Genomic DNA, 27,501 nt, shown 5'->3' on the forward strand with positions numbered 1-27,501 from the left:
CAATACCAGTTCCTGGGTTTTACATTAACTGAAGAGCATCGAGAAAAAGTATCTCGATGAAGGACAGATTTTTCAGACTTCTTTTCAAAATATTTATCATTCATAAGTTCAGCTGCTATTTTTCTAAACTTATGATCATCATACCCAATTCACTTTAGAGAAAATTTATAGCAAACTCTTTATTTGACCTTGTGCAAAAGTGACTTTGCCAGTATCGGGTATGCCTCAGATCCAGCTGTTTCTACTCTTTATTATCCAATTGCTAAACAATGGCGTCCAGCTCAGCTACAGTACCTGACTAAACAAGTGGTCTGGCTCAGTTGTTGCTAACACATCTAACAAATGAAAGTTTGGCATATCGGCAAGAATGTGATTGAATAAATGGTCACATAACTTCACAGGCATATCTGAGATTTTTCCAGGGCTTATGAATTGGCTGGGTTATCATAAGAACATCAAAAGGCACAGTCCAAGAGCCAGCAACTGCCAAGTTTCAAGTCACCGCTTTAATACTAAGGAACAACATTTTTCCTAAACACATGGAGCTGTACGATTTTTTCCCCATACCTGTTCTTAGCATAAAAAAAACCAAACTCAAAACAGCACTTGTAATCTCATCTGTGGGAAGCATTCCCTCTGAACATTTTAAATTAGCAACACTACAGGCATGGAAACAGGACCCTGTGATGCAAAGTGACAAGTGCCCCTACCTGTACCACTGTAATTCATGGCAGGCTTAACATAAAAAATATGCGTACAAAGCTTTTAATTATTTACACATGAAGTGAAACATTTTCACCCATTCCCCCCTGCCATCGAGGGGGACTGCTCAATTTTATAACTGCTTGTATTATGATAATTTCTTTAAATTGTTGCCATTGCTGATAACTTCCCATACCATTTCTACATGTTTTTTTGAAAACGGAGAAACAGTTGCAAAATATGTTTCTTCTTACAGAAACTCTGGCTATTGTTTTTTTTCCTTCAGTCACCGGTCATTATTTTTTTCTATACGTACTGTTTGGTCTCTTCCACATGATGGTTCAATGTAGTGAACACTGATTTAAGTTGAACAGATTATATTATTGATCTGAATATCTTATTTTAACAAGCAGCTGTCAAAACCAGAGAAACCGGTGCTCATTTAGCTTGTTAGCACTGAGAAGGTCTCATAACTAGTATTAGAGAAAAGAACTTTCTTTTTCAACCCTAACATAATGCAATGGTGCTGCTGGATAAAAGAGAATACAGTGCACCACATTTAGCGAGCACAGCTACTACTGCCCACCAAAACACATTTTCCATCAATGCAAGAGACCTGGTTTTGTTACCAAAGAATCAAAAAGAGGGATCAAATTCAGTTCAACCGTACTAAAATGTAACAGCAGACCTACAGAAAGGTGACCAACAAAGTATTTGGTGAATTCCCCTCTTCCTAAATACTCCCTTTAGGCCTAGCTCAGCAGCAATGCAAAAAAAAAAAATTGGATTTATTCCGTCAGAAGCAAAGTTTTTAAGAGTTTATAGAAGGAGAACTACTGTCTGACAACAGGTGCTTTGATTCTCAAATAACACTCCAAGAACAGGCAAAAAGCCTGCATAGGCATGCAGCCTGTCGCCCTAAACGAACCATGCTCAATAAAGGTAGATTAAACAAATACCCTTCTGCCAAAGGCACATCAAGTTAAAACCTCCCTGCTCTAGCTATGCCTCAAACAAAGACTCAGTGAGCTAAACCATCTGGTCAGAACACAAAACCAATTTTCACCATACTCTCACGCATCCGATAGTATTTAAAAAAAAAAAAAAAAGCAGTTTGACGCACAACACAAAAGAAAAAGGTATTCTTACCGTATAACATCAAAACTTTGAACTGAATCATTCCAGAAATACTTCATGCTGTGATGGGTGAAATAACGAACCTGCAGGGCAACAGACATAGCTATCAACCCAGCAACACTTAACACCTCTCTTCTCCCTGCCTTTATCCTGAACAGTGATACAAAGTAAATTTAGAAAAAGTCCACTGAAAAATAAACACTTTTCTTTCAAAATAATCTTTCAAGCATTCCACAATATCCAGTAAAAGGTTATTGAGGAAAAGATTTGTGCTCCACCCAAAGAATGAGTTAGCCTTTTAGACAAAAGCAGCAGCTCACACATACTGTATTATGTATGTTTACTCTAGATACTATTTGAGATACTTTGAAAATTACCAAGTGTAGCATTGCAGGTTTACTTACAGGCAAACACTTCTTTAAATCATTTTTATTCTCTTCTGCATCAGATTCACAGAAATGAACTGCATGGCCGTTTGAAACCTTGTGTACAATAGGGTTGGGATTCTGTAAAGGACTGGCTCCCAAAGAAGGCATAATGCGAACCTTTGCACAAAACCATATCTTGAATTCATCCTTAAAAAGAGGGGGGAAAAATAAGCAGGTTCAAACAGCATTTAAACAGCATTTTACTACAACAGATTTAGCAAAACATGTCAACAACAGATGACAGATTAGCAGAGCCCATACATAACTACAAAAGATAGCCCCAAGTTAATATCAACTACCTTATGAATATATTTCCTTTCCACAATTCTAAAAGCATATTTTTTGTATTAGAAGATACACATATTTTTATTTTTTTTTAAAACATGAGTCTTGGTACTTGAATTTTTACATCTTTGGCCCTTCACAATTTAGCATAGTTGTTCTGTGGTAGGAGGAACTATGGGATTCCTACACATTCAGCTGCGCCCACCCAGCAACTTCAAATAACTGAGGACTTAACACAAGGGACTGCACACAGCAATTGTGCAGGAAGAAAATAGCTTGAAATCAACCATACTTGGGGCCACCGTTACACTTTATTTCAATAAACATATCTTTGCTGAACAGGGAGGGAAAACCTGATAACCACGTTATCAGGTTATATGAACAAGGTATCTGTTCTGTAACTTTTGATGACAACAGCATTCATGTATTTCTTACAATCCAAAAGCAAACACTTTCTTTTTGCTATGTCCTTTGCAAACAGCTGTCAGTCTTCCCACACAGGCAGCAAAGCTATATACAGCACCAAGGAGCACAATTCTGCAGTGCTGTAAAACGAAATCATGTCTACTCTGCAGAGAAGGGTTTGTGCATTTCAGCAAGCAGCAAGAGGGATGCAAAACAGATGCACACTGGGAGAAGCACACCCTCCTTTGACTTACAGTTGTTCTCAGCAGAACCACTTCACAGTCTTTAAGGGTAGTCCTTTTACATGTTGCTTTCACACGCCACTCAGGCATCCAGTAGAGGAGGAGGAGGAAAAAGCCACCAGAACAGATCACTCCTATAGCAACTAGCACCAACTTCCAGTGACACAGATCATAGCCATAGATCTCCTGCATGGAAACAGAGAAACAAATAACAAACAGTGATGCTCTTAATTACTCTGGCATGGGAAGGCAACATTCATTTTTCATAAAGAGTGGTATTTAAAGTGAACCAAATTTCAAAGCCATTTTCTCATTTTTCTTTTCTGGGAGAAGGAAAGATTTAAAAAAATTAGTACATGATGGAGTGGCAAAAAAAGGGACAGTTTTGCTCAATCAGAAATACAAGCATTAATAAACGCCTGACAAAGACAGAATATCCCATCTCAAGTACTGAAGTTGCGACACAACCTGTCTTAATTCTCAGTGAACAACAAAATTTTTGACCATGCACAGCACAAGTCAGCTAAGCATTTAAGAGCAAAAGCATATGTGGTTTTGTCAAACGTTGATTTTACCACATTAGAGCATTTGATTAGCTAGCATACATAGTGCTGAATTACTGATGCTAGCTGAATTTCAAACTTTCTAAACAAGCCCGTGAATGTATTTATCAAACACTACTTTTCAGTAGAGAACTGGCTTACTCTGCCTGCCATTAAACAAGAAATGCTATCGTGAAACATCAGCAACTGCAAGCCACGCTGTCAAAGGTTCTGTAACTTGCACGAGCCGGAAAAATCCTCTTCTCCCATTAAAAAAATCCACAATGTATTAAGTGTGCCTTGGTCAAAGGCATGTACCAACTTAACCTGTTGGCAGCCAGGAAGAGAATATAATTCAGTGACTTAGTAGATGCTGTGTTACATTCCTGAGTTTCACATTACATCATTAGATTATATTTCCTGCTACAAAAGGGCAATGAAGTTTCCCATTGGGTCCCACCCACATTGTTCATATTGACAACATTTTTGGTTTTGTTTTTTTTTTGTACTTTTTATTAAATAGCACTAGAAATTGTTTAAACTCCTGTCATGGTTTAAACTCCTGTCATGTCCTGGCTGAACTCAAGACAACTCCTTTCTTAAGGCTTTTTAAAAAGTTTGTTTTGCAGCCTTCTCAGCTGACAAAAAGCAGAGACAAAACCCATTCCCTGCTATTTTCAAAATACTGTAGCCAGTATTCACTCCTTACCAATAAAAACAGGTGGGTGAAAAATAGGGGGAGAGGTCGATGCTTCTTTGGGGCAAAACAAATCATTTCCTCTAAAAAGCATTTATTTTTAGTGATGAGACCATAAGCATCTCAGTTTCAATTTTTGTTGTATGATGTATTTGCCTACTCCCCATGCTAGAGCTGGTCTACTGAAGAGCACATTTTCCTAGCAGCATGCACAAATACAGAACAAGGACTTCAATTCACAGGAATCTACCATGTTTTAAAACAAAAATCCCTACATACCCCAAATAGTTTCTGCTGTCTCTAGAATGGACTAGAAATTTAAAGATCAGCTGCCCCTGTCTCCTTGTCAAAGCTAACTGCTGCATCTCCCATGACAAATATTTGTAACACACCCCACTGAGAGAGAAAACCAGGAAAATGTGTTTTTTTTCACTGTATAAAAATAGATGAACAGAATTTATTACCATCTCATCTTCCTCTGCTTTATTGACAAACTTCTTTTCTTCTTTCTCCATGTTTAGGATGATATGGAACTTCTCGACTTGAGATATGGAAGACCTTTAACAACAAAAGAATTAAAAGTTGGAGCAATGTCACTGGTTTTATACCCAAGTATTAAAACACGTTGACAACATATTAATACAGATCTTAAAATTGCACTGTTACTATTTTCCAGTAGTAACAACCTGTAGAACTCTAGTAAAGCTTTAAGATTGAATGCTGGATGAGCACAAATGAAATATTGCAGAAACAGCAGACTTTGAATGAGGGAAAAGAGCTTGTACCAATACAACCTGGTTATATTCTACATGCAGCAAACAATTCTTGGTACATTCTGCAAACATTAAAAAAGCTTAAAAGTACATAAAGATTACACATTTCTATCATTCTACACTTAATAGCTCAAATCAGATGCTTTCAGAAGCCAGGCTATCATTCAAAAGGCACTGTACCCAAGATATGCATGTCTCATCTGAAAAAAATCAGAAAAATAAGTACATGCTAAATAGTCTACTCCCCAGTATTTCTAAGTCAAGGCATGCTTAATGGTCTTTTTGCTTCTTTCCAATACTTTTACCATTCAATTTGTATCAATGTTCACTGGTGTTCAGGGTTCATTTATGGTCACCAGACTCCAGGTCAGATGCTCTCAATGCCAGCCTCTGAATCCATGTACTTATATTGAACAGCAATGACAACTTCAGAAGGTCCTTCCTCCCAACTCCTGCAGCTTAACATCATCACACCCTCATATGTTTTCTGCAAGCTATCAATTAAAGCCAACAAATGAAGCAGGCACCCAACAGAACAGGTTTCTCTTGCTGCCCAAATCTGTTCTCCTGAGAAACCTATTCCCACTGCTGATTAAAGTCCTAGTGGAAGAAATACACACTCAAAGCAAAGAACTGCATCACAACAAGGGGCTGTCACAGGTGAAAAACTACTCAGCACTTCATAAATTGAGCTCTTGACACTCTCAATTTGTATGTTTTGTATGGAAGGAAGCTAATTTGGTAACTACTGTCTCCTTTGACAGAAACACCAGTTCACATGCTCCTTGCTTTAAGCTGAATATTTTTTGTTACTAGCCAGTACTGAACTATAAATACCTTTCTTCCTGCAAATTAATTTGGAAATTAAGCCAAAAGGTATGTATCACTGATAGTTCCTTATCTGTTACACAAGTCATACAAGTTCTAGAACACGTTTTCATTTAAACTGCCACTTTTCCTCACTAAATAACTTTTTATCCTGGGAAAGATATATATATATATAAAAGGAACTAGTTAAAATCTGTCCTGAACCTACACAGGATTGCCAAGAAAGCTCCTGAGAACAGTCTTTGAATTAGTAACATCAAGCAACTTTATGTACACCATACAAATCACATTTTCAATCAAGAAGTCATGCAGCCAGAAAAAGTTTTTGTATTTACAGAATTATACTTCTAGCACAGTTCACAGCTCCATGACAGAATTGTTAGATTTATCATACTTGAACTAGTCTGCTCCTAAACAAATACGCATTTCCTCACTATAGTGTACCACACCACTAAAAACAGTGCCTGCAGGCAAAACTCCAATCTTGATGAACATACCTAGCAACAACTGTATTGATACAGGCAAGCACCAGGTGGCAAAGTAAATGCAAACAACTTCAAGATCAATAAAACTCAACTGAGATTTCCATGTGGCAAACATGCCAGAACAGGCACTTTTGTGGGACACGGCAGCAGCATAAGAGAGAAGTACAGCTGCCTTCATTTAGGGCTGTTCCACAGCTAGGAAGGAGTGTCAAGTTTTCAGTCTAAAGCAGCACAAAGGGAAATTTGAGAGCACCAGCAATAACTCCTGTGATTCAATGTGTACTTTGAAGAGCTGGGTAGAATCATACAGGGAATACACAAGCAGCATTAGGAAGCTATTTCTGACTCACATCATTAACTGCATCTGCATTATTTTATACAGACTCATTTACTGAGCAACCTTCAATTAACACAGCATTCTCAATATTTCACATACTGCTTGTAATTTTCCATTTTAAACTCAACTGTCTAAATTTAGAAGAGAGATCTTCTCTTAGCTGATAGGTCAAGAAAATCATTACTATTCAGCAACAAAGAACAGCCATCTTTCTCCAATCTTACCCCTTTTGACACATCATCACCCCAAACTCATCATCAAGAGTTCAAATGCAGCATGGGTTTGTTTCTCACTGTCCTGTTTCTCAACTGTCAGTTGCAGTTAAACACCACCACCACAGGCTCTACAGGGTTGCCCTCTCTGGAGGTGACTTCAGGCTGCTGAGTCAGACTGAAGAAATAAATAGTAGCATCCAACCAATTCAGAAAAGACTTCAGCCATCTGCATTTGGTCTTTACTTCTTTCTTTCTTTCTATAATATGGTGTGGAATTAAACATGACAATACTTAAAATACCTAATCAAATATTCAAATTTAATTAAATAGTTGATTAAGTATTTAAATATAAGCCTTGGACTTTTCAGACTACAAGGGAGTACAGCATTTTACTAGTACCCGAATTGGGGTTGAAATGCACTCAGAAGAAGCAATGTGGACTCAGGAATATTCAAGTACCAAAAGGGCTGCCACTCACCTCTCTCTTGCACAAGTTCCCAGGAGTGAACAGCTGGAGAAGTCCTTCCCCCTTTAACAAACTGAAAATATCAATCAGAAAGCACTATTTAGTCATTTTAAAGAGAGGGGCCAAACCCAATGGAAGTGGTGAAAGTTACTGTCACTCCACTTACATAAATTTTTCTCATTGAGCTACTATTGCATAGCTAAGAGTTTTCTAGAGTCAGAAAAGCAGGAAGTATCAAAAAGGTCTGTAAAAGAAATGCTGTTTTCCACTGAAACTAAGAGAACAACTTAGGTATAAATTTAATGAATGGTACAGTAATCAGCTGAACAGTATCTGAACTGCAAGTACTTGGAAGAACATATACGTGAATTACAAGCTTAAACAGTGAATCTGCCATTTGGCAAAAAAAAGTATACCAAAACTAAGTGCAACTGCATTTGCTATTTACCTGTGTCTAGAAGAGTATGTAGCTATAAGCAGGACAGAACCTGCAATTCCAGATTTATGCTGATATTATTTTGGAGCTAAAGTCCATCACAAATTGCATCACTGGAGAAATAACAGCAGTGTACACACCCTAAAACTACATGCATCCTGCACAATGAAGACAGCATTGCACCTCTTACTCCACCAATATCTACTTATTGATCTATCCTGACTAAACCACCAGGATACCAAGCAGTTCTATCAAAATATTTAGAGGCAATAAACATTTGTGGCAACATAATAAAATGTGCAAGTGAACTCCTGGCATATTTATTTAGAAAATGCTGTAAAAGAGCTACAGTAAGTCTCAATCAGCAAGCCTGAAGAGTTCTGCAAGCCACACTTTCAAAGGACTATCTGATCTGAAGTCAGTTTTCTAATAGTTGGCATAATCAGCAAACTACTTCAGTGCAGATTTTACCCTTCAAGTTTGATTTGAGGGGTAAGAAGCAAAGAGATCTTCCCTCTGCTCTCCTCAATATTTGTCTCAAGACCATAATCCTTAAAAACTAATTCTGCTTTAGCATAAATACATTGTTGCCATCAGTTTATTCTTCCAGTTTTCCAGCTTAACTGGAAATTTCATCCTTTCAAGAGAAAAATCCCAAGGTCTGGAAAAATTACTGCTATGAAAGAAAAAACTTTTGGTATCTCCTGCAGTCACCACATAATTTAAATACCAAGTTTCTCAGATGAAATTAGACTTTTGACAGCTCAAGTCTTTAGTAGAATCCATGTACTATGCATTCAAAAAATCATCAAGCTGTTACATCTGCTTATGCTCTGTCATTGTTTGCCTGATTAAAATATGCAAGCAAATAAACTTATAAACTTGTATGTTAAACATCTCCCATTTTATTACTTTCAGATATTTGTAAAAATCCTGAGATAACTAAAAGAGTTTCTCTTACCAACAAGCAGTCCCAGCAGCTGTCCTCTGCACTTGCTTTTGTTATCATGAGTTAGCGAGGCAGTTCTTAATAACTGAGACCCTATCTACAAGGGAAGTCCTGACAAATGAACTATTTTGTCTAAAAGCTAAAAAAAGTCTCCAAGGGCTTTTCAAACTGTTATCAAAAGATTAACATATCAAAGAAAATTTGGCACTGCTTGGAATGCCTTTTTTTTTTTTTTCCCCCTCTTCCCTCCAGGGTGGCTGAACAATTGCAAGACTGTGGCCGGGCTGGCGCGGAGGCTGCGCTTCCAGGCATCAGCCGCCCGGTCCAGCTCCTTCTATTCAAACCACAAATGCCTCACACCAGGAGCCTGCAGACAGTTTCAAGTCTATGCACGAGTCCTGATACTATCTGTCCAGCTAAAAGCATGTATGCTTCTGCCCAAAACCTTCCACGTATTTACAGCTGTTGTGAGTGAAGACAACATTCATTTTGAGGAGCTAACCAATGCTACATGCAGCAGTTAATACGCACATTTCTCATCTCAGCATTTTGCAATTTATCACAGAGCATAATAAAACAATCACACCAAATTAGACGACCTTTAGAGATGAAGTGCTACAGAGCTAAAAAAGAGAACTTGGTCACTACCCAAATGTCACAGAAACAAGTTTTTTTTCTATACAAGACAAAGATCAATCAGCACTGCTTTGGTAAGAACATAAAGGGCAGATGAAAAGATCTAGCAAATCAGACAGAAGAAGCAGGAGACATCCATGAGAGACAACAAATTCAAAAATCACCTATGTGCAAGGATTAATACAAGTCATTCCTTCCATATCATTTAATGATGATTCCTATGTAATCACTATCATTAAATAAACCAAGCAGCAACTTCTACAGGAAGACCAAAATACCAGACTGACCTGTCTTAAAAAAAGATCATGGTATAGATCAAAAGTGAATCATATCCCTGAAAACTCTTCTAGTGCCTAAATGACCTGCCTGGCTCTCCTTGGTCCAAAAGGGAACATTGTTACTTTAAAGCACTACTGAAAGACTGGAAAACCTTTTCCAGAACTTATTTACAACAAACACATGCTTCATTAAGAGATACTTCACAGAGCTTTGGAGTTGAAAATAAAAGTTTCTAAATAGTTTGATGTCATTACAAGTCTTTTAGATTTCTGAATTAAAAAATATCTTGAGCAATCTTAACTGCAGATTACTGCACAGCAGGCAGACATCATCTTCAACCGTATCCTCATTAGCTGTCAAAACACAGAAAAAAAAATGGTTTGCTTTGAAGCTAGAAAGCCAAACATTATTTCCGTCATTCAGAAATTAAACATTTCTCCATTTAAGAGCCATACTTCCACGCCTTTATCACAAGAAGGAATCAACCTTGCAAGGTAACAGACCTTAGAAAGGCAACTTTTACCACCAGAGTTTATTCTCATTCCAGTAACATGTGATTCCCACACATCAAGAGCAGTTACTGAACAGTCAATTTTTTTTCAGGCATTATGGTAAAGCTTTCCAGCATTCATGCGATGGACATGCAGGAGGTAAGCAATTCCTTTACATACACAAAACAGAAACTAATGCTCAATCTCTGCCACACTGGCAGTTACAAAATTAAAAACTGAACTACTCACAACAGAAGAGCAGTAACAGGCCAGGAAGCAAGAGGAATGTATCTTCTGAGAATACATTCAGTTTCAAAATACATCCGATTTCTTAGGAAAGATGAAAACACAGCTGACCATTAGCAGAATGGTCAGTTAATTTTACAAAGCAACTGACAGGAAAAGTATTCCTTTGCCCTGCCACAGAAGACAGCTTTCCACATCACCCTACAAAGGCTGTGTATCACGTGCTGCACAAGAGCACTTGGCACATCCAAGGACATAGTAATTTGAAAGACAGTTCTGCACTTGTACCTCAAGTCAAATGCCAAAAGATGCTCTGAATATTAAGTGTAGTTCGAAATTTTAATGTTACAATATGCCTGTATGCATATAAAAGTACTTATTTAACTACCAGCAGCAAAACCCAGTGAAAATGCTTTTTCAAAACTATTACAGAAAGACTAAAAATGTTTTTTCCCCCCACACCACAGAGACATTTCTCAGGAGAAAAAAAAAACAAAATAAACAAGCAAAAACCACACACAAACAAAAAAAAAAACCAACCACAAACAAACAAAAACCACCCCCGTTCTTGACCTAAGATCTTTGCCATCCTCCTAACCAGACCTCCCGGTCTGCATAACACTGGGCAGCACTGATCACACGAAGTTGCACTCAATCCATCACTTTCAATGCGTGTATAATATTTAACCTGATGTCAGAATTGCCAGCAGTCGAGGAAAGACATTCTAGGTATAGCCTAAGAGGCCATGCTCTAGAAAAAGCACTTTTAAATGGTGCTATAAAAATAGAAGGAAAAGTCTTATCAGCTATTACTACTTGAGCTTGCAGCTCCTTCCCATGCCAACTGCCAATGAGTTCCACATACAATACCTGAAAAGCTAACTCTACGACACTTAATTTAAAACGTGTTATACCAATAAATAAATGGACAAGGATACAAGGCTAAGATGATGCAAGCATAAAAAAAAAGAAAAAAGAAGAAAAAATAGAGCACGTTCTTCTCAAACAGCACCACATAACATGCCGCACACATTAAAAATCACAAAATAAAGCAAACTTGAACAGACCATTTCAAACTTTTAAGAGCTGAAAACAAAGCTTCTACCCACAGTGTCTTGGACTTGAGTACTGTGTTTGTTGCCCAGTTCTTGTCTTTTATGTAAGAGATCCTGCTTCAGCATTTATAAAAATAATATACTATTTCCTGCGATTTCTCAACTGGCTGCTTTCAAAACGTACTGACAGAACCTGCAGCCACTCAAAATTAAAAAAGGACCATTTTAAAGTAGACTTGTAGTTAAAAAACTAGGAATCTTTTAAGGGTTCTAAGAACGCCCCGCTAAATTCCACATTATGACATCTTGCCTCCAAACAGTCTGTTACCAGGATTCATCATCCCTCCCTCATTACTCTCAATACCTTCTCAAAGGAGAGTTTCCAAACTTCCTTCTCAGCACTTTTTGCTTCTCTGATGTGCACCACTTGCAGAGACAACTTCCACTTAAGTATCTAAGAATGCAGGCATAGCTTTTGGCAGTCGGGATTATGTTACACCCTGGTCTCAGAGGGATTCCACACATCTGAGCTGCAGCACAACACTAGAGACTTCTCACACTACCCGGCAAGCCTAACACCACGTGCAAGAGCCTCTCTTTACCTGCTCCCAAAACATAAAAGCCATGTCACTCAAAGACCACTTCAAAACTGAAACAGATCACTTCACACCTGATATACAATTTAGCCAAAAGTCTTGAGATATCATGTTTTATGACCATGAAAACCAAAGGTTATCACACTCTGCTTCAATATACACTATGAGCTTACACTTGTAGGTTAAATTTATTTGTAATGCTTTCAGTATTATTTTAACACAACCATATTTTTTTGTAGTCTACATTTCAAATGCAAAAGATACTTTCCTTAAGAGGCATGCTCTCCTTAAGAAGCATGCTCAATTTAAGAAATGCACCTTACATGGCTGTAATTTATAGTTCTCAAATAGGTTGAGGGTAAACCCTTAAATACAAAATTATCCGCATTATATACGATAAATGTTTGGATAAGACATACAAGCTAAAAGAACTATGGAAGAACAAAAATCCTCCAGCTATATTTTGAAAGGAGTTAAGGTTATAATTTGTACTACAAACAAAGCTTAACACTTAAGTCAAGTAACCAAGCTCCAACAATAAGAATGACATAATAGTTTAATGAATACATGGAAATTTTACAAGTACACGAGCTAAATTTTAACAAAGCCCTCCACTCAATACCTATTTTATCACTTCCCATCTTGGGCTTTCTGTTATAATACAAGCTTTTGTTTCTGTGTTTAGGCCTAAGGAAGACCATTGTATCCAACAATCACCAAACCAAAATTGTATTTACATTTGTAGAGTGTATTCTTTGTAAAGTATACTTTTTGCAGGCTGTAATAGCAATTGCGATGTTTATAGCAGAATACATGCTACAGTGAGGAAAGATAATTCTCCATCTAACAATAAACTCCGTATTGCAATTCATCATGATAAGAAAGTACTACAGCCAACACTACACTCAGAACTTAATTTCTAACTGTTCTTCAGATCATTATGTTCAGACCACTCAAAAATTTGTTATTAATATGACAGCACCTACACAGTTGAAGATGTATCGGAAGAGAATTTAAGAAAGCCAGTGGTCATATCAAGGACAACTAGACAAGCACTTTACCACCTAAATTTCCCAGCATCTCATTTATCTTACCTTCGAGCAGAAGCTATTTATATTAATGAAAATTTTCAACTGATAAATCAAGCACCAGAAGTCAAAATTACCCAAATCTTGTCCCTACTCTCAGGCACACAGAAATACAGTCTCTCCTTGTTTCCGTTTTATTTTTCTGGGTGTCCTACCTGGCTGCTATGAAGGAAAGATGATGGGTCCCACAGTCAGGGAGGGAATCCAACAGAGCATACATTTGTTTTAGATGCTTATTGTTCCTCTCCTCTCTTGAAGAGTATACCAGACATTTGGGTTAGAATTCACAGACTTTGACAACAGGGACAGTGAAACATTTTATTTATACTTGGAAGAGAAAGTTAAAACTCTTTCAAATACATTCAGTATTTGAAAAGGCATGGCACCATTAAACTCAGAGTGAGTTTTCAATAGCTGAGTTCTGAAGCTGTTTCAAAAAAGATGTTCCTTTCTCACATCGGGTGTGAACTCTACCCAGTCCTTCTATTTTATTAAATAACTGAGACTATTATGGTTAGATAATGGAGATGGCAAAGGTGCCCCATTCCAGCACCAAGAGAACCACAAATATTCCAGTGGAGAATTGGGAGTCTGAAGACCCAGATCCAGTAACAATGGGTCCTTTCAAGGAAGCATTTCCCCTCAGGGGCTATGCCAAGAGCCCAACCTTTCCTGTGTGGCTGCTGCCTTATTGTGAGATGTAGAGTATCTGCTTCCTGGGATATATTTGCTTTAGTAGTATGGATGCTCAGTAAAAGGAGGTAATGACTTTTTTTCCTCTTCCTCTAAATTCTTGGAAAATATTTTTTAGGTTAATGTAAGAACATTTGAATCAAATTTCTGTTTGCCTACAAGGAAATCATCAAGCACAACCAGAACAATCATAAGAGATGAACTTTCCTCTTTAGTTTAGACATTTCAATTTTGTTTCCTCAAAAGTACACATGGTTGGCATACAGCTATGAGTACAGCACAGTTCCAGAACCAGTCATACTCTACATAAGCAATCTGCTTTAGTGTCTCTTTTCTTTCTCATCCTAAATATGACTTAGCACCTTTCGTTACCTTCAGCCAAGCATTGAGACAAAGCTGCAGTATTTCTTCACACTTTCCTGAAGACATGATGTGAAACTTAAAAGTTCAACTATATGACCACTAAATGCACACAGATAGAGCATCTTCCAGATTAACAGAAAGAGCACCAAACTGTACTCAGTCCTAAAACTTTACTCTGTAAGAAGTCCTATACATGCAAATAGGTTAAACTTCAGGACTTAAACCTGGGGTTTCTACAGCTTACAGAAAGTACAATTTTTTAAAACAGTTGCAATAAATTGATACAAATTAGCACATTCACTTAGAAACGCTTCCGGGAAAGAACTCTCTCCATGTGTGCAACCAACCCACCAATCACTAGAAATACGATGCATGACAGAAATTGCTAAAAAACTCTAAATACATAACAACACTGAAAATTAAAATTAAAAGGTTGCATCAAACAATTTAACATAATTTAAGATATCAAGCAATTTATTTGCCTTGATGAAATTCTAACTGAATATTTGCAGATTTTTCGGTTGCTTAAGTTTCATTCAGAGACCAGACTGCTGTAGAAGATTTTCTTATGTACAGGAAATTAAGCAACGTGACAGATTAGCTCCTGAAAATGATCAATTTACTCTCAGAACTACCATATGAGGCTAAGATGAGAAAAAAGAAGGGGAAAAGTTTCACTCTATGTCCATGAACAGAACTTTGCCAAAGACAAAAGGAGAACAGATGTACAGGACTGTAACATTTAACTCAATTTTTCCATGCCTGTAATGTAAACTTTGGCCCACATCCATCTAGCTATTAGCCCCAGACATTCAGAGCAGTCCTACAAACCCAGAAGAGCTTTATCAATTTAGTGAACGGTTATCCCTCAGAGAACAACTTCTACAATCCATGACATTAAATGAACTCACAGCAGCCTGCTACAATACATTTCATCATTGCCTTAAATAGCTCAGTCTAAATGACACTTTGCAGTGCTTGTGTACCTCTTGAGAATCATTTCCACAGCATCAGTAGTGGGAGACATCTTCTGTATAATAAAAACAGACTGCAGTAATCTGACATGTCACCCTCCTTCAACTGCTGCGATCTTGAGGACAGTCAGTAAATGTCTTCAGTCTTCTTCTCTCAGTGAATAGCTTTTCGTTACCAATCCATTTATAGTTAACTATAGTTAACATAGTCCTATGCACTTACATAAAAAAAAAAAAATTCTCCTTTAACATTTAATGTCTAGAGCTGTATTTCTGTCTGCATTTCAGCTACCTTTTTTAGCTTTTTTTTTTTCCTTTCTTAGCGTTTAAACCTTTTTATAATAGTACTAAGAGGTGTAACTGTATCCATCTTCTCTAAGGAGAAAAGAAAGTTTTCTTAAAACCAAGAGTGAAATGATGTAAGCAAGTACATCAAAGGTACAATAAAGGAGCAATCTTTCCTCAAGCACTAATTGAAGTATCACCACTGTCTAGTCAAATATTCAGAAGTACCCTCTTTTCAGATACCTCTGGTCTAGACGCTCTGCCTCAGATTTCCCCCACCAGCCTTGCTTTTTCATAAATGTTAGGTGAAAACAGGTCAGTTTTCTAAAGCACTGTTAAGGACTGCCACTATCCTCCACATACATTAAAAGAGGAAATTGCTTTTACTCTCTACCCTTCAAATGAAACTAACAGAAGAATAGAAGGCCTGGCTTAAGGCTAACAGAGCAAGAAAATAACAGTCCTCAAAAGGTCAGATCAAATGTGCACTTAGCCCGGCATCCTGAAGAGCAGCAGCCATGGAGGTGAAGTTGGATAATGATACTTCCCAGTAGACACTCTCCAATCCCAGTGACTTGCAGTTCAAGAGCTTTGTAAGCCAAATACTATATCATCTTATTTCACACTAAGTGGACTTTTCCCTCATCTTTTAAATTATTTTGGGGCACATTTTAAGCTTGCCAGCATCCTGCAAACAAAATTCGAGTTTGTGGGGAAGGATTTTAGCTGTCCATCTACTAGTTTCAGCTGAATCCTCCTACTTCTTGCATTTGAAGGGGCAGTAAAGACATGCCTTACTTACTCCCCCCTGCCACCTGTGACTCTTTTATAAACTGTTTTATCCCATATCGTTCAGTGCTCTCCTCTCCATGCAGAAACAACAGCTTCCCTTACAGAGGTCATTCTGCATTTCTCGTCATCCTTGTCAGCGTCTTTCACAGTTCTTCTATGTATCTTTCTTACAATGTCTCATCCCCTGTAAGAATGTGCACTTGGCAAATAACACACTAATGCCACAAATAAGTTAGAAAATAGTACATTATGCAAATAGCTAATTAAGATTAGGAAAAAAAAAGAAAAAATACAGCTTCACAAAAAAAGAGAAAAAACACAAACAAAAAAAAAAAAAAACCAACCAAAAAAACCCACCCAAACATTTTTCAAACAGCAGAAGTGTGTGTTTTCTGCCATACATACTTACTCTACTCTTTATTAATACACTGACTCTTTACAGGCACATGGGAGACAACCTTCAGAGGTCTCTTCCAACCTCAACCATCCTGTGAGTCTGGGATTCCACTTGTACCCAGTATATTTTCATAAAAGAACCGTAGTGGCTCACAAGATGAGAGATTTAAGCCAAACATTTAATGAGTTTTCATAAGTCATGAAGGAATTAAACTGGCAGTTACATAAATACTAAATTCCTCCTCATCAAGTCCTGGATCCCTGAGATCTCTCTAGCAAATGCTAAGTTCCCATCAGGACTATCCCTAAACGCCATTTCTGATGAGCACAAGTCTTTCTGGAATTCTGGTTTACAGGATGAAGTCAATGCTTCTATTCCACATGGTGCCACTGCACTCAAATCCCTACGTGCATCTTACACTTTGAACCCCACAGTAAAGAGATCAAGGGCAGATCACAGAATATATCTGAAAACACTTCAAACACAAAGTAAGCAATTTTTCAACCTAGCTTTCCACACAAAGGAAGTGGGGGTGGACATTCATAGTTTATGTAAGTGACCACAGGGAACCTCCGTCAAAGCTGACACTTCACCCTGAAGCTTCAAATGAATCATAAGACTTAAGCATACACTGAACCCCTTGTAGAAGATCTGCAGAGTCCTCAAATTCATGTACTCCTTACAAAAACTACAGCAGCGTAGCCCAATTCCAGATGCAGTAGGCTTTACCCAGGATACCTTAGCAAACCAGTGTGATCAATACAGTTAGAAATCAAAACGTGCAATTTTCCAGACGTTAACTCCCATCTTACCTACAAACATACCAAATGTGTCCATTTATCAAGGCAGAACAAAAGAAGAAAGACCCAACTTAAGCACTATCAATCACAACTCACTGTATGTATATACACTTGGAATTCTCCTTGGCCACAGCACTCAGGAAAGCAAATTCATTATCAATTTACCTGAATCAAAACAAAACAATCAAAAAGGTTTTAAAAAAGACTGAAGCTCTGAACATTACCTTATTTCTAAGGAACATTAGGAAGGGAATTGGCCACAAGTTACTGTATCTGTACTATCTTTCAAGCTGATGTAATAGGTATCAAGCCAATTTTATTAGCTGTATTTAATAGATACACTATCACACTTTCAAAATTAAAGAGATATTAACTTTACTAAAATCAAAACTAGCATCTAAGGAATGAGGATGTTCCCTGAGGAAGGCACAAATAAAGAAAACAAACTTCAGGAATACAGCAAAGGTAAGATGGGAGGACAGAGTGAAACACCAAGCAGATGATTCACCACAAAATACCGTCTCATGAACTTAGCAAACTCAATTGCCAAGATATAGTTCAATGTCCACAATACAAAGTTACAGTCTCCAATGAAAATGAGTTTTACCAAAAGTGAACTACTTCAATTTAGCAATAAGTCATCAGAAAGCATTTTCTCAGGGTGCACAGCAAAATAATCTCAACCTGACGGAGATTCTGTTGACAGTAGCTAATCAACCAGTACAATCACTGTCTGACTACAGTCTGTGTAAGTTCTCCTATCACATCCATCAATGTTACACATAACAAGTGTTACCTGACTTCAGCTGGACATGCAATTGTGGCATTTAATGTATTACTGCTTTCCAGACACTTATGCCGTCAGAAGATGACTGCTATCAGAACAAACTGAGGCACTCTACCTCTGTTCCACATGCAAGACGCAGACTACAGAAATTAAAAATACTTTGCACTGAAACCTGAGCAAAACACTCCTATGATCCATTCTTCCTGTGTGGACCAGCCATTGCCAGCAAAGAGACAGCAGCAATCTAACACACCAGATGATCACTACCGAAATGACCACAGCCTAAAAGCTGGTGTTACAAATGCTACTAGCATAACCAATACCAGCTTAAGGTACAGAAGTCCTTCATAACACATGCTCAGAATGCAATTATGCCAACAGTCTTGCTACTGACAAAAGCTGTCTCTCTAGGGAAAAACATGCTGCTGGATAAAGGCTGGCACAAGGAAGAACACTATGAGGATACTTACATTTGCAAGCCATAGAGTAAGGACTGTCAAGCTGACAAGACTGTAAGTTACTTTGCATTGTGCTTTCCCCTTACAAAAGGTATACAGTTTGTGTGGTGAAAGAGCAAGTGTGTTCCCACATTTTTGCCTGTTTATTACTAAAGTAAAGCTATTTCTGTTAGAAAAAGACACAGTTATAAGAAAATGCAATTTATATTGCAAACCAAAAAATAAAATTTGCAGATGAACTTACGAAGTCAGAAGCCCAAGTACACTTTCAACCAACAGAGACTGTACAGTGGTGGTTTTCTAAGTGCTTCTGTTTGCTCACACATTATATCTCTCTCTGCTCCAAACACATACCCTTCACCATAGGTTGATCACATGCTTTAACCAAGCACTAGGTAACTGTTGGAGCAGTACAACTGTACAGAACAACAAACACGCAGAAACTGTGTTTCATCCATACACTGTTGGCATTTGAAGCCTGACTGTCCAAAACAGAGTCAACATGATTACTCCTTCTCACACCACAAGTCTTCAATATTGCCAGTATTAAGGCCCAGGAGACTGCCTCCAGCAATAAAGCATGGCTATGATGAAAAAAAAAAAACAAAAAACAACAATCTCAAGACCCTCTCCTGAAAGACAATTTAACTTTTCCGTGGCCCTCGACAAATGGACTGACTGAAGATAGGGTTAATCCAAAGAATACTCTCTGCAAGACTGCACATTTGACAGCTCTTTTATGTTCCTGTTTGAATTACCAGTTGGTCTGAAAAGAACTTTTTGCTGGCTTGTCAGATCTGGAGTACTGCTATAGTGACAGTAGCACCAGTTTCAGACAGCAGCACCCTCAGCCAAAGACTGCTCAAGCCGACAGAACAGCTTTTGAATTCACTGGGCTTTCGATCAAGCCTTCACAACTTAGTGACAACTTAGTGGCAGATATGTTAAGATCCTCCACTCCTCTAAGATAAAAACAGTTCCCCTTTTGAGAAACATAAGTAAGAATATCCCTCTGCTCAGAGAACATATTCTCTAGCAATTCAGCAGTAGTAGGACGTTCAGGAAATTAATCTGTACCCAAAAGTTATGCAGCTCAATAAATTACTTGGTGAAGGTAAAGTCAGGCAGGTAATGCAACGTAACTGCCAACACACCACACAATCTCCACACTGGAGGCCAACCCGTATCTACATCATTGAACTTTCAGCTTCTGCTATCTACTACTGCATTAAAAGGATCCTCCAGAAGATAAGCTCTTGCTATTGTTGATGTTAAATGCGTAGCAGATCTAAAAGCCAGAGTTCACAAGGGTAACTGTTCTTCATTGATTTGGAGACGTGGTATGATAGCAAAATGCATAGGATTAATTTAAATGCTTCCACACATTCCAGTTATCTTACAAATCAATCACTGAAATTGAAGGAACAGTTGGATCAGTTGTTCTGTCATGCAGGGCATTGCAGGTAATCAAAAGCAATTATAAAAGTGCATGAAAATAATGATACATAAAATAGAATGGCTATACTCACAGTTGGACTTTCAACTTCAAAATCTGTCTATCCTCACTCTAGCTCCCTGCACTGCTGAATATAACAAAGTGTATGTTCTTCAAAAGATCTTCAAAGCCAAAGGTGGACCTTTTTAAGCACGGATCAGAGACATTAGGATTAGCACCTGAAACTACTACCACTACTAAAATTATTGAAAATTCCTCATTGTTCTGTTACACTGAAGTTACATCACACTGCCCATGTAGACATATGGATGTCCCATAGTACCTCCACTGTGGAGGTTTAGAACATCCTGACAGCATAAGAAAACTTGCTCCATTCACAAAAGGTAGCATCCCAGAGAAAAGAGTAGAACACACAGGGCACCATATGTTTCCAAACTCACTTAAGCACCACAGTCTAGTCATTGCAACCTGTGCAACGTCTGAACTGGCATGATATGGACAAAAAGAATCCAGTGTATTCCCTCTCCTTGGCCCAAACTTGACTTAAACTAAAACAAGAATCCTATCAGATGAGATGAAAGAGACATCAATAGAGATTTTAGTTTATTCTCCAACCAAAACCAACTATACCAGTCTTTCTCAATACACAAACTTGTTCTTCATGGCCACCAGTAAGAGACTTCTTAAAGTACTATTCTTACTGTGAGAAAGTCGAAAGCTTAATTGGCATTTTCCTTGATGAAACTTAATCTCATTTCAACCTGCCCATCATGGTCACTGAAAGTAGCATTTCCTTCTTACAAATCTTTCAAATACTTGAAATCTCTTACATTCCACTTAACCTCCTCATCTCTTGCCAAAATAACTCAGATTTTCTTCCATCTTTATGAAGTTGTTTCTTCAAACCGATCACTTGCACTTCTCTCTTCTGAACTCTTTCCAGCTGGTCCCAATTCTTCTTGAATTTTGGCACCCAAAAGAGATGCTGTCTTTTGAGAGTATACCAACAGCAAATAAAGACGACAGATTTAAACTTTACATCTCTCAGATAATATTCCCATTTAAACATCCCAGTAAGATATTTGCCTTTTCTGCAAACAGCATGACACTGACTCATGTTCAACTTGTGATCCAGTACACCCCCAGGTCCTTTTTCTAGTACCTAACCAGCTATTCTTCACCCTGCATTTGCACAGCTGATAATGCCTGCCTAAGTGCAGTACTCTGCATTCCTCCCTATTGCATGTCATCCTATTTTTCAGGTCATTTTGAACTCTCATCATGTCCTACAACACATTGTCCCCGAGAATTTAATAAGCACTTTTAATCAGCCAGTTGTCTCATGCTTTCACTAAAGGCAACCCGACCCAGGACAGAGCTCTTAACATAACCTCTCATTTCATCACTGAATCATTAACTACTGTTCTCTAAATAGAGCCATCTACCCAATTTTGCAAGTTTCCTAGACTGCTTTCCCCAGATCATGTCTCCATTCACTTATGAGGCTATTAAAATGTGGAAAACTTATTCAATCAATCAATCAGGAGACAAGATTTCCACTGCTTCTGCCATAGCCACAAAACTTTCTGCTCTGCAGTAAAAAGGTATTAGATTTGGGATGCAGTTTTCCCACAAATCTGTTCATGATGTTGTTCTTTTTGTAGTTATCTTCCAAGCACTTGAAAACTTAAAGTTTGCTTATTACTCTCAACTGACAGAAAAAACTGAAATAAAGTGAACTGTCAGCTGAGTTGAAACTCAGCTCTCTCCCACAATTCTCTGAAGACACCCTTTATCAGTCTTCTAGTACTTCTGAGTATTTTTAGGTAATATTTTTGCATGTTTTGAGCTCTTCTGAGAACTGTACAGTGAAGCTTATCAGGGCCAGCTGATGCAGGAACATCTAGTGGAAATACACTCCAGTGCAAAATACCACTTAACACAAGTATTTATAAGATTAAGCACCTGCATGACACCTGTTAGAGAAAACAAGCAAAAGAAGCACCAAGGACTTTAAATGTTCTGCACTTTCTGTAGATATATATGTTCTCCACTAAATCTAGAGAGACATTTCCCAATCTTCCTCTTGCTATCTTCCTGCTATCTTCCTCCTGCACTTCTACAGGAACATTGCTAGCTTTTATGCCTTTTCCTAGTTGCAATTCCATGTGCACTTTAGCTTTTCCAGTATCTGCCTCAACTGTTCTTTAATACATGCTCTTCCTAACATGACTTAATTTCAAGCACTACATATATTTTTTCTTGCATCCAAAGTAAAGCTCATAATCTAAGCTGATCCTGCCACTTTCTCTATTTCTTAAAAGCACTCTGTCTCCTACCCTTTATAAGTATCACAAGCTTTGATTCCATCATAGCTGTTGCCATGTATCACCTCTCATTTTGACATCCTCTAGCTAGAATAAAATCTAAGAGTTGCCACTTTTCTAACTGTAGGTACCTTATAAACTGAAAATGTCACCATCACATAACTTTGACAAAGGTCAAAAAGGAAAGTTAAGTATTTTGATTTTTAAAGATGGTCTTTTGATCTTAAATACAACATAAAATACCAATCAAACTAAGTAGAAATGGACATGCTACCATTTCCAGTAATTGGTCCTCTTTCAAGGAGCTGGTTTAAGATGAACAATGTAAAGCCACAATTCTAATAAACCGGAAGCATGAAAAAAGGGGCTAAGTTCTTTCAAATGAAAAATACACAATGAAAGAATAAAAATACAGACTGAATGCAAAATGCCACTAATTCTGGTAAGACTGATAGGATTCTGAACACGATAAACAACGCACCACTTCAGAGCAAGTGGCTAGACCCCATGGTGGTGAAGACCCCTTCCCAACCCAAGCACAGCACTCCATTCAGATGGTGCTGAAGTTACACACTTTAGAAAAGGAGTAGCAAGATACAGCACATCAAATTTTTGTGTGGATCAAATCCAAAACTCCTGAAAAGTAACTGTGAATCACCCATCCTTCTTTTATTTAAATCTGCCTTTCAGCTACCAAAGGTTAATCTTTTTTCCATCAGAAATAAAGGTGTCAGACTTGAGGATATAATACAACTGCAGTTTACTACAAACTAAAGTTTTGCTCTCAGCTAAGCAGATTATTTAACAAAGGAAATAGCTTTTTTTATGAATGAAAACTATTTTCAGCTCATTGCCTAACAGTGAAAGGGAAACACTTTGGCATTACTGTTATTTTAAAATATTTTTTTAAATGTCTAATTGGGAAATTAGGATCACTGGAACTCTGAATTCGGATTGAGTTTGTACAAACATCCTCATAACCAGATCCAAGCATTACTCAGAATGCTGGTTTTTTTTCGCTACTGAAAACACAAAACCTACTAATTTGCAAAATACTGTGCCTACAGACCCAAAGCAAGCTTGGTCATACTAGATGACATGCTGCAGAGACTGGTAATCCCTACCCAAAAAAGCATACATTTTAAATACACACTCCATTTTCCAGTGCAAGTGTTTAAGTTGTTCAAAAAGTGAGTCTAACCATAGACTGCAGGTACATTTCTTCACCACACTGATACTGTTTGAGCATTAAGAAAATTAAATTTAAGGAAGCCCTTTAGTTAATTCTCCCAAAACTCCAAGTTTAGGAAATTAGACAAAATGACTTTGCTTCACAAAGTATTTAAGGAATGAAACCACTTTGCTCCATGCCAGCTACCATCAGGTTCATACCAGACAGACACTGAATAAGGAAAGTGTTAGAACAGTTCTCCCTGGCCTGCTGCTAAAAGATGCTTAAGTGTACCACTCAACTCAGACATTTTTCATGCCAGAAGCAGTAATTCCTACAACAGACCTTGGAGAAACTAAGTCAAAGTAATCCACTGTTGGTACTTTACAGAAATAATGCAAACAGTACCTGAAGGTTTCCAGAAAAAAGAACAAGAGTGCAATAGTTAAGATGCTTAACAAAAAACTGGCCTTTCTATGTCAGCTTCTGGTTCTAATACAGATTTCCTCCATGACCTGGGCAACCTACTCGGACCTGGCTTTAACAATGAAAATGTATTTTACTCCCACAGAATAAATGGAATTTGTCTCCATACCACTGAAAATTTGTGTCTTGCTGACTGTTTTATACTCCACACAGAAGACAGTACGGAACTACCTCTTTGAAGCAAAAGAGCAAATTCAATCTGAGACTTTTTAATTTATTTTTAAAAATAATTTATTGGGACCCCAGCAAAAGAGCTTGTCGGATGCACTGGGCCTCTCACATGGCACACTACCAGAGGATGACTGAGAAACTTTGTAATTCAGTCTTACTCAGCCATCATGATACAACTTCCCTCCCTGCTATGCAGCCTCCATGCTCCCTTGCCAACACTGAAAGTTGCCTCACCAGGCAGCTAGAACCTTTCATCCCCCTCTCTCTTCAGATCAGAGATGAATCAATGCCTGCCCGAATCATCAAGTCCTCCCTAGAGGAGAAGGGGATGAATGAAAAAGATACACAAGAATACCAAGGAGACACTGCATTCTAGAAGACAAGTAACAAAAAAATTAAACGGTGAGAGCATGCTGAGCTCCAAGTCTAGAGAGCACTATTGGAAGACACGAAAACCAGCACCACTGCTCCAGGGAGGTATTCGGGAAGGCAGAAGCTGCTGTCCAGCACCTCTGCCAGAGACAGCGTCTGCAGAACTGCTCAGATCCCTTTCACTGCTTTCTCCTCCTTGTGGCAGGGACAGACAGCTTCAGCCACATCCAAAGTTAACAAGGTCCCTCTTGCCCATTTTCTGAAGCCCTTTAAAAGCCAGCTTTGGAGCACAACAGTTTTTTCTAGCTGACCTAGGCACTCACACTGGAACACTTCATGCTGCCAGAAGCCAGTGTTCTTCCTCACAGGTGACTACAACAATTCATATTTTTATTTCACCAAACCATCTTAACATTAAGCTTCTCAGAAGTCAGAAGAGTTAAGTCAGTCCCAGTAAATTTCCTAGTCAATTCTACAGTTCAAAGTTTTCACAGTACATCTTCTTTAAACTTTGTAAAATTGTTTTTGTAATTAGCCAATGAGAAAAAGCAGCTACAAACCCAGCAGTACGTAACCCCTACTGTCATGCTACGCACAACACAAATGCTTCCTTGGTATAAGTGTAGTCAAGATCTGCTGATACCTAAACTGCTACTTGGATACTAAGTTTATGAGGGCATGACTTATAGTATAGAATATGTCTAAATAATGCCCCCCCCAAAAGATGTTTCTCCGCAGGTTCAAAAAAATCAGTATTCTACAGAAGATAACAGTGTTGTATACAAGTCAGCTTTTCCTTAATGAAAGGTAATAGCGACTCTTTCAGATATGATGGAAATGATGGCAGAATAATACAGCTAACCTGTCTGAAGAGCCAGTGTGTGGACAAATCTCATACATACAATGTCTGAGTCACCTACAATAAAAAAAAAAATATAGTTAGAGGCATGAATAGACTAACTGAAACTTAGCCCTGGCTGAGAAAATACCATACAGTTCTAGTGAATGTGCACAGCAAAGGGAACATGTTAATGAATTATAAAACTGGAACAAAATTGTGAGCAAGCTCAGATGAAGTAGAAGCAGTCAGCATGGCCTGACAACCATGAGCACTCACGTAAGAACAGTTTAGAGTTAACCACCTCCCGCTACTGGAGGCTATGCTATCTTAGCTGAGGGAGACAACAGCTTCTTGAAGGGCTCCAAAAAAGCATCATCCAACCACAGCACTTACAGAGATATGCAGCTCCAGGGAAGGAGGTAAGCCAGAGCACCTGTGGTAGCAACAAGCTTTAAAGCCTGTATTGCAGACAGTCAAGTTATTCATTGTCAGTACCAGTGCAGTTTTAAAATTGTCAATTCTGTTCCAATTCTCAGTGTTTAAATCACTTAGTAGCTGTTTATCCCTGAAAAAGCATAAACAGGCCTCCCCTCTGGGATGATGCAGGGGCTGCCAGAGGTCCATTCAGTGTGAGATCACCATCTCCACAGCTGACAGAAACCCCTCTATAACCTCTGCCAACAGCAGCATAGCGCACCAACTCATCTGCTGGAAAACGGGTGAGTCGCACTGAGCCCTCATCTTGTACTCTACTGGGAAAGTTTCTCTCTGGTACACGATCACGAACGCTTCCCACCGACCCCACCACTACAAAACGCCCGAACGCAATCCTGAGCAGCGAACGCTCTAGGAGCGGCTGCGTAGCAACCAGAGCCCGCAGGCGGGACTGGGAGCAGCGCAGAGCGGACGGAAGAAGCGCGATCGCTCTGTTGCCCAAGTGCTGACGGTGCCGCCGTGAGCCCGGGGCACACCGGAGCTGCTGGCGGGAAGCCGAGTGGCGGGAGGGGAGGGGGAACCACCGGGCTGCGGGAAGCGCCGCACGTGTCCGGACACCAGCGGCCGGGTAGCCGCCATACGCTCGCAGCCACGCGCCCGCTCGCTCCCGAGCGGCGGCGGCTGCACCGGGCTCTGGACCCGCTCCAAGCTGATCGCGGCAGCAGCCCCGACGCGACCTCTGCGCCCGAGCCGGGCCGCCCCGCGGGGGCCACTGCGCACAGGGGAGAGGCCGGCGCGGCTGAAGGGCGCTGCGGGCGGGCGAGTGGCCGCGTCGAGCCCGAGGCGGCAGGAGCTGCCGGCGTCGCTGGAGGCCCGGCCCGGCCCGGCGCGGCCCGCGGACCCTCCCTCACCTGCCGGGCCGGGCCCGCCGCCCCGCGGCCCCACTCACCGGCGGCGCCCTCAGCTGAGCCCCATGCCGGCGGGGCGGGCGCGGGACCGGGACCGGAGCGGGACCGGCTCTCCCCCGCCCCACCCCGCCCGCCCAGCGGCGCGCCCGCGGCTGCCTCGTGAGGCGCGACCGGATCCACCGCCAACCGGCTCCACGCGCCGGCCGCGCTGGGCGGGGGCTGGGAGGGGCGCGGAAGTGACGTCACCGCGGCACGCTCCCCACTCCCCTCACCCCCACCCCGATTGTCACGCGCCGGAAGAGCAGGGTGCCGCGCGACACCGGGGGTGGGCGGGGCCTAGGGTGGGGAGGGGGCAGAGGCGAGCCGGTGTGTGTGCCCCGTTACGGGACGGGACGGGACAGGGGGTCTGTAGGGCAGCGGCGCCTGGCGACAGGGAACTGGGTCCCAGGGGGACAGGCCTGGGGCTC

The 27,501-nt window shown here is 39.7% G+C and overlaps 1 protein-coding gene across 3 annotated transcripts in view; it reads right to left on the minus strand.

The window, feature by feature from the left end:
• ATP13A3 (ATPase 13A3) overlaps positions 1-27,247 on the minus strand; it is a 61,728-nt gene extending 34,481 nt beyond the window's left edge. For 2 of the 3 annotated variants that reach the window (XM_061452801.1, XM_061452799.1), the window contains exons 1-6: positions 27,076-27,247; positions 25,713-25,766; positions 4,903-4,996; positions 3,212-3,385; positions 2,244-2,414; positions 1,852-1,922 (exon numbers count right to left, since the gene is read on the minus strand). In XM_061452801.1, coding sequence (XP_061308785.1) covers positions 1,852-1,922; positions 2,244-2,414; positions 3,212-3,385; positions 4,903-4,996; positions 25,713-25,750 — 548 coding nt within the window. In that variant the 5' untranslated portion in view covers positions 25,751-25,766; positions 27,076-27,247. Of the gene's footprint in view, positions 1-1,851; positions 1,923-2,243; positions 2,415-3,211; positions 3,386-4,902; positions 4,997-25,712; positions 25,767-27,037 lie in introns of all 3 variants that reach the window. The other variant, XM_061452800.1, reaches the window with a different exon arrangement.
• Positions 27,248-27,501: the final 254 nt, after the last annotated feature.

The sequence above is a fragment of the Pezoporus flaviventris genome, unplaced genomic scaffold, assembly GCF_033815535.1.
Source record: "Pezoporus flaviventris isolate CSIRO_AGI_PZ_B2104156 unplaced genomic scaffold, CSIRO_AGI_Pfla_v1 ptg000013l, whole genome shotgun sequence".
Lineage (NCBI taxonomy): Eukaryota > Metazoa > Chordata > Aves > Psittaciformes > Psittacidae > Pezoporus > Pezoporus flaviventris.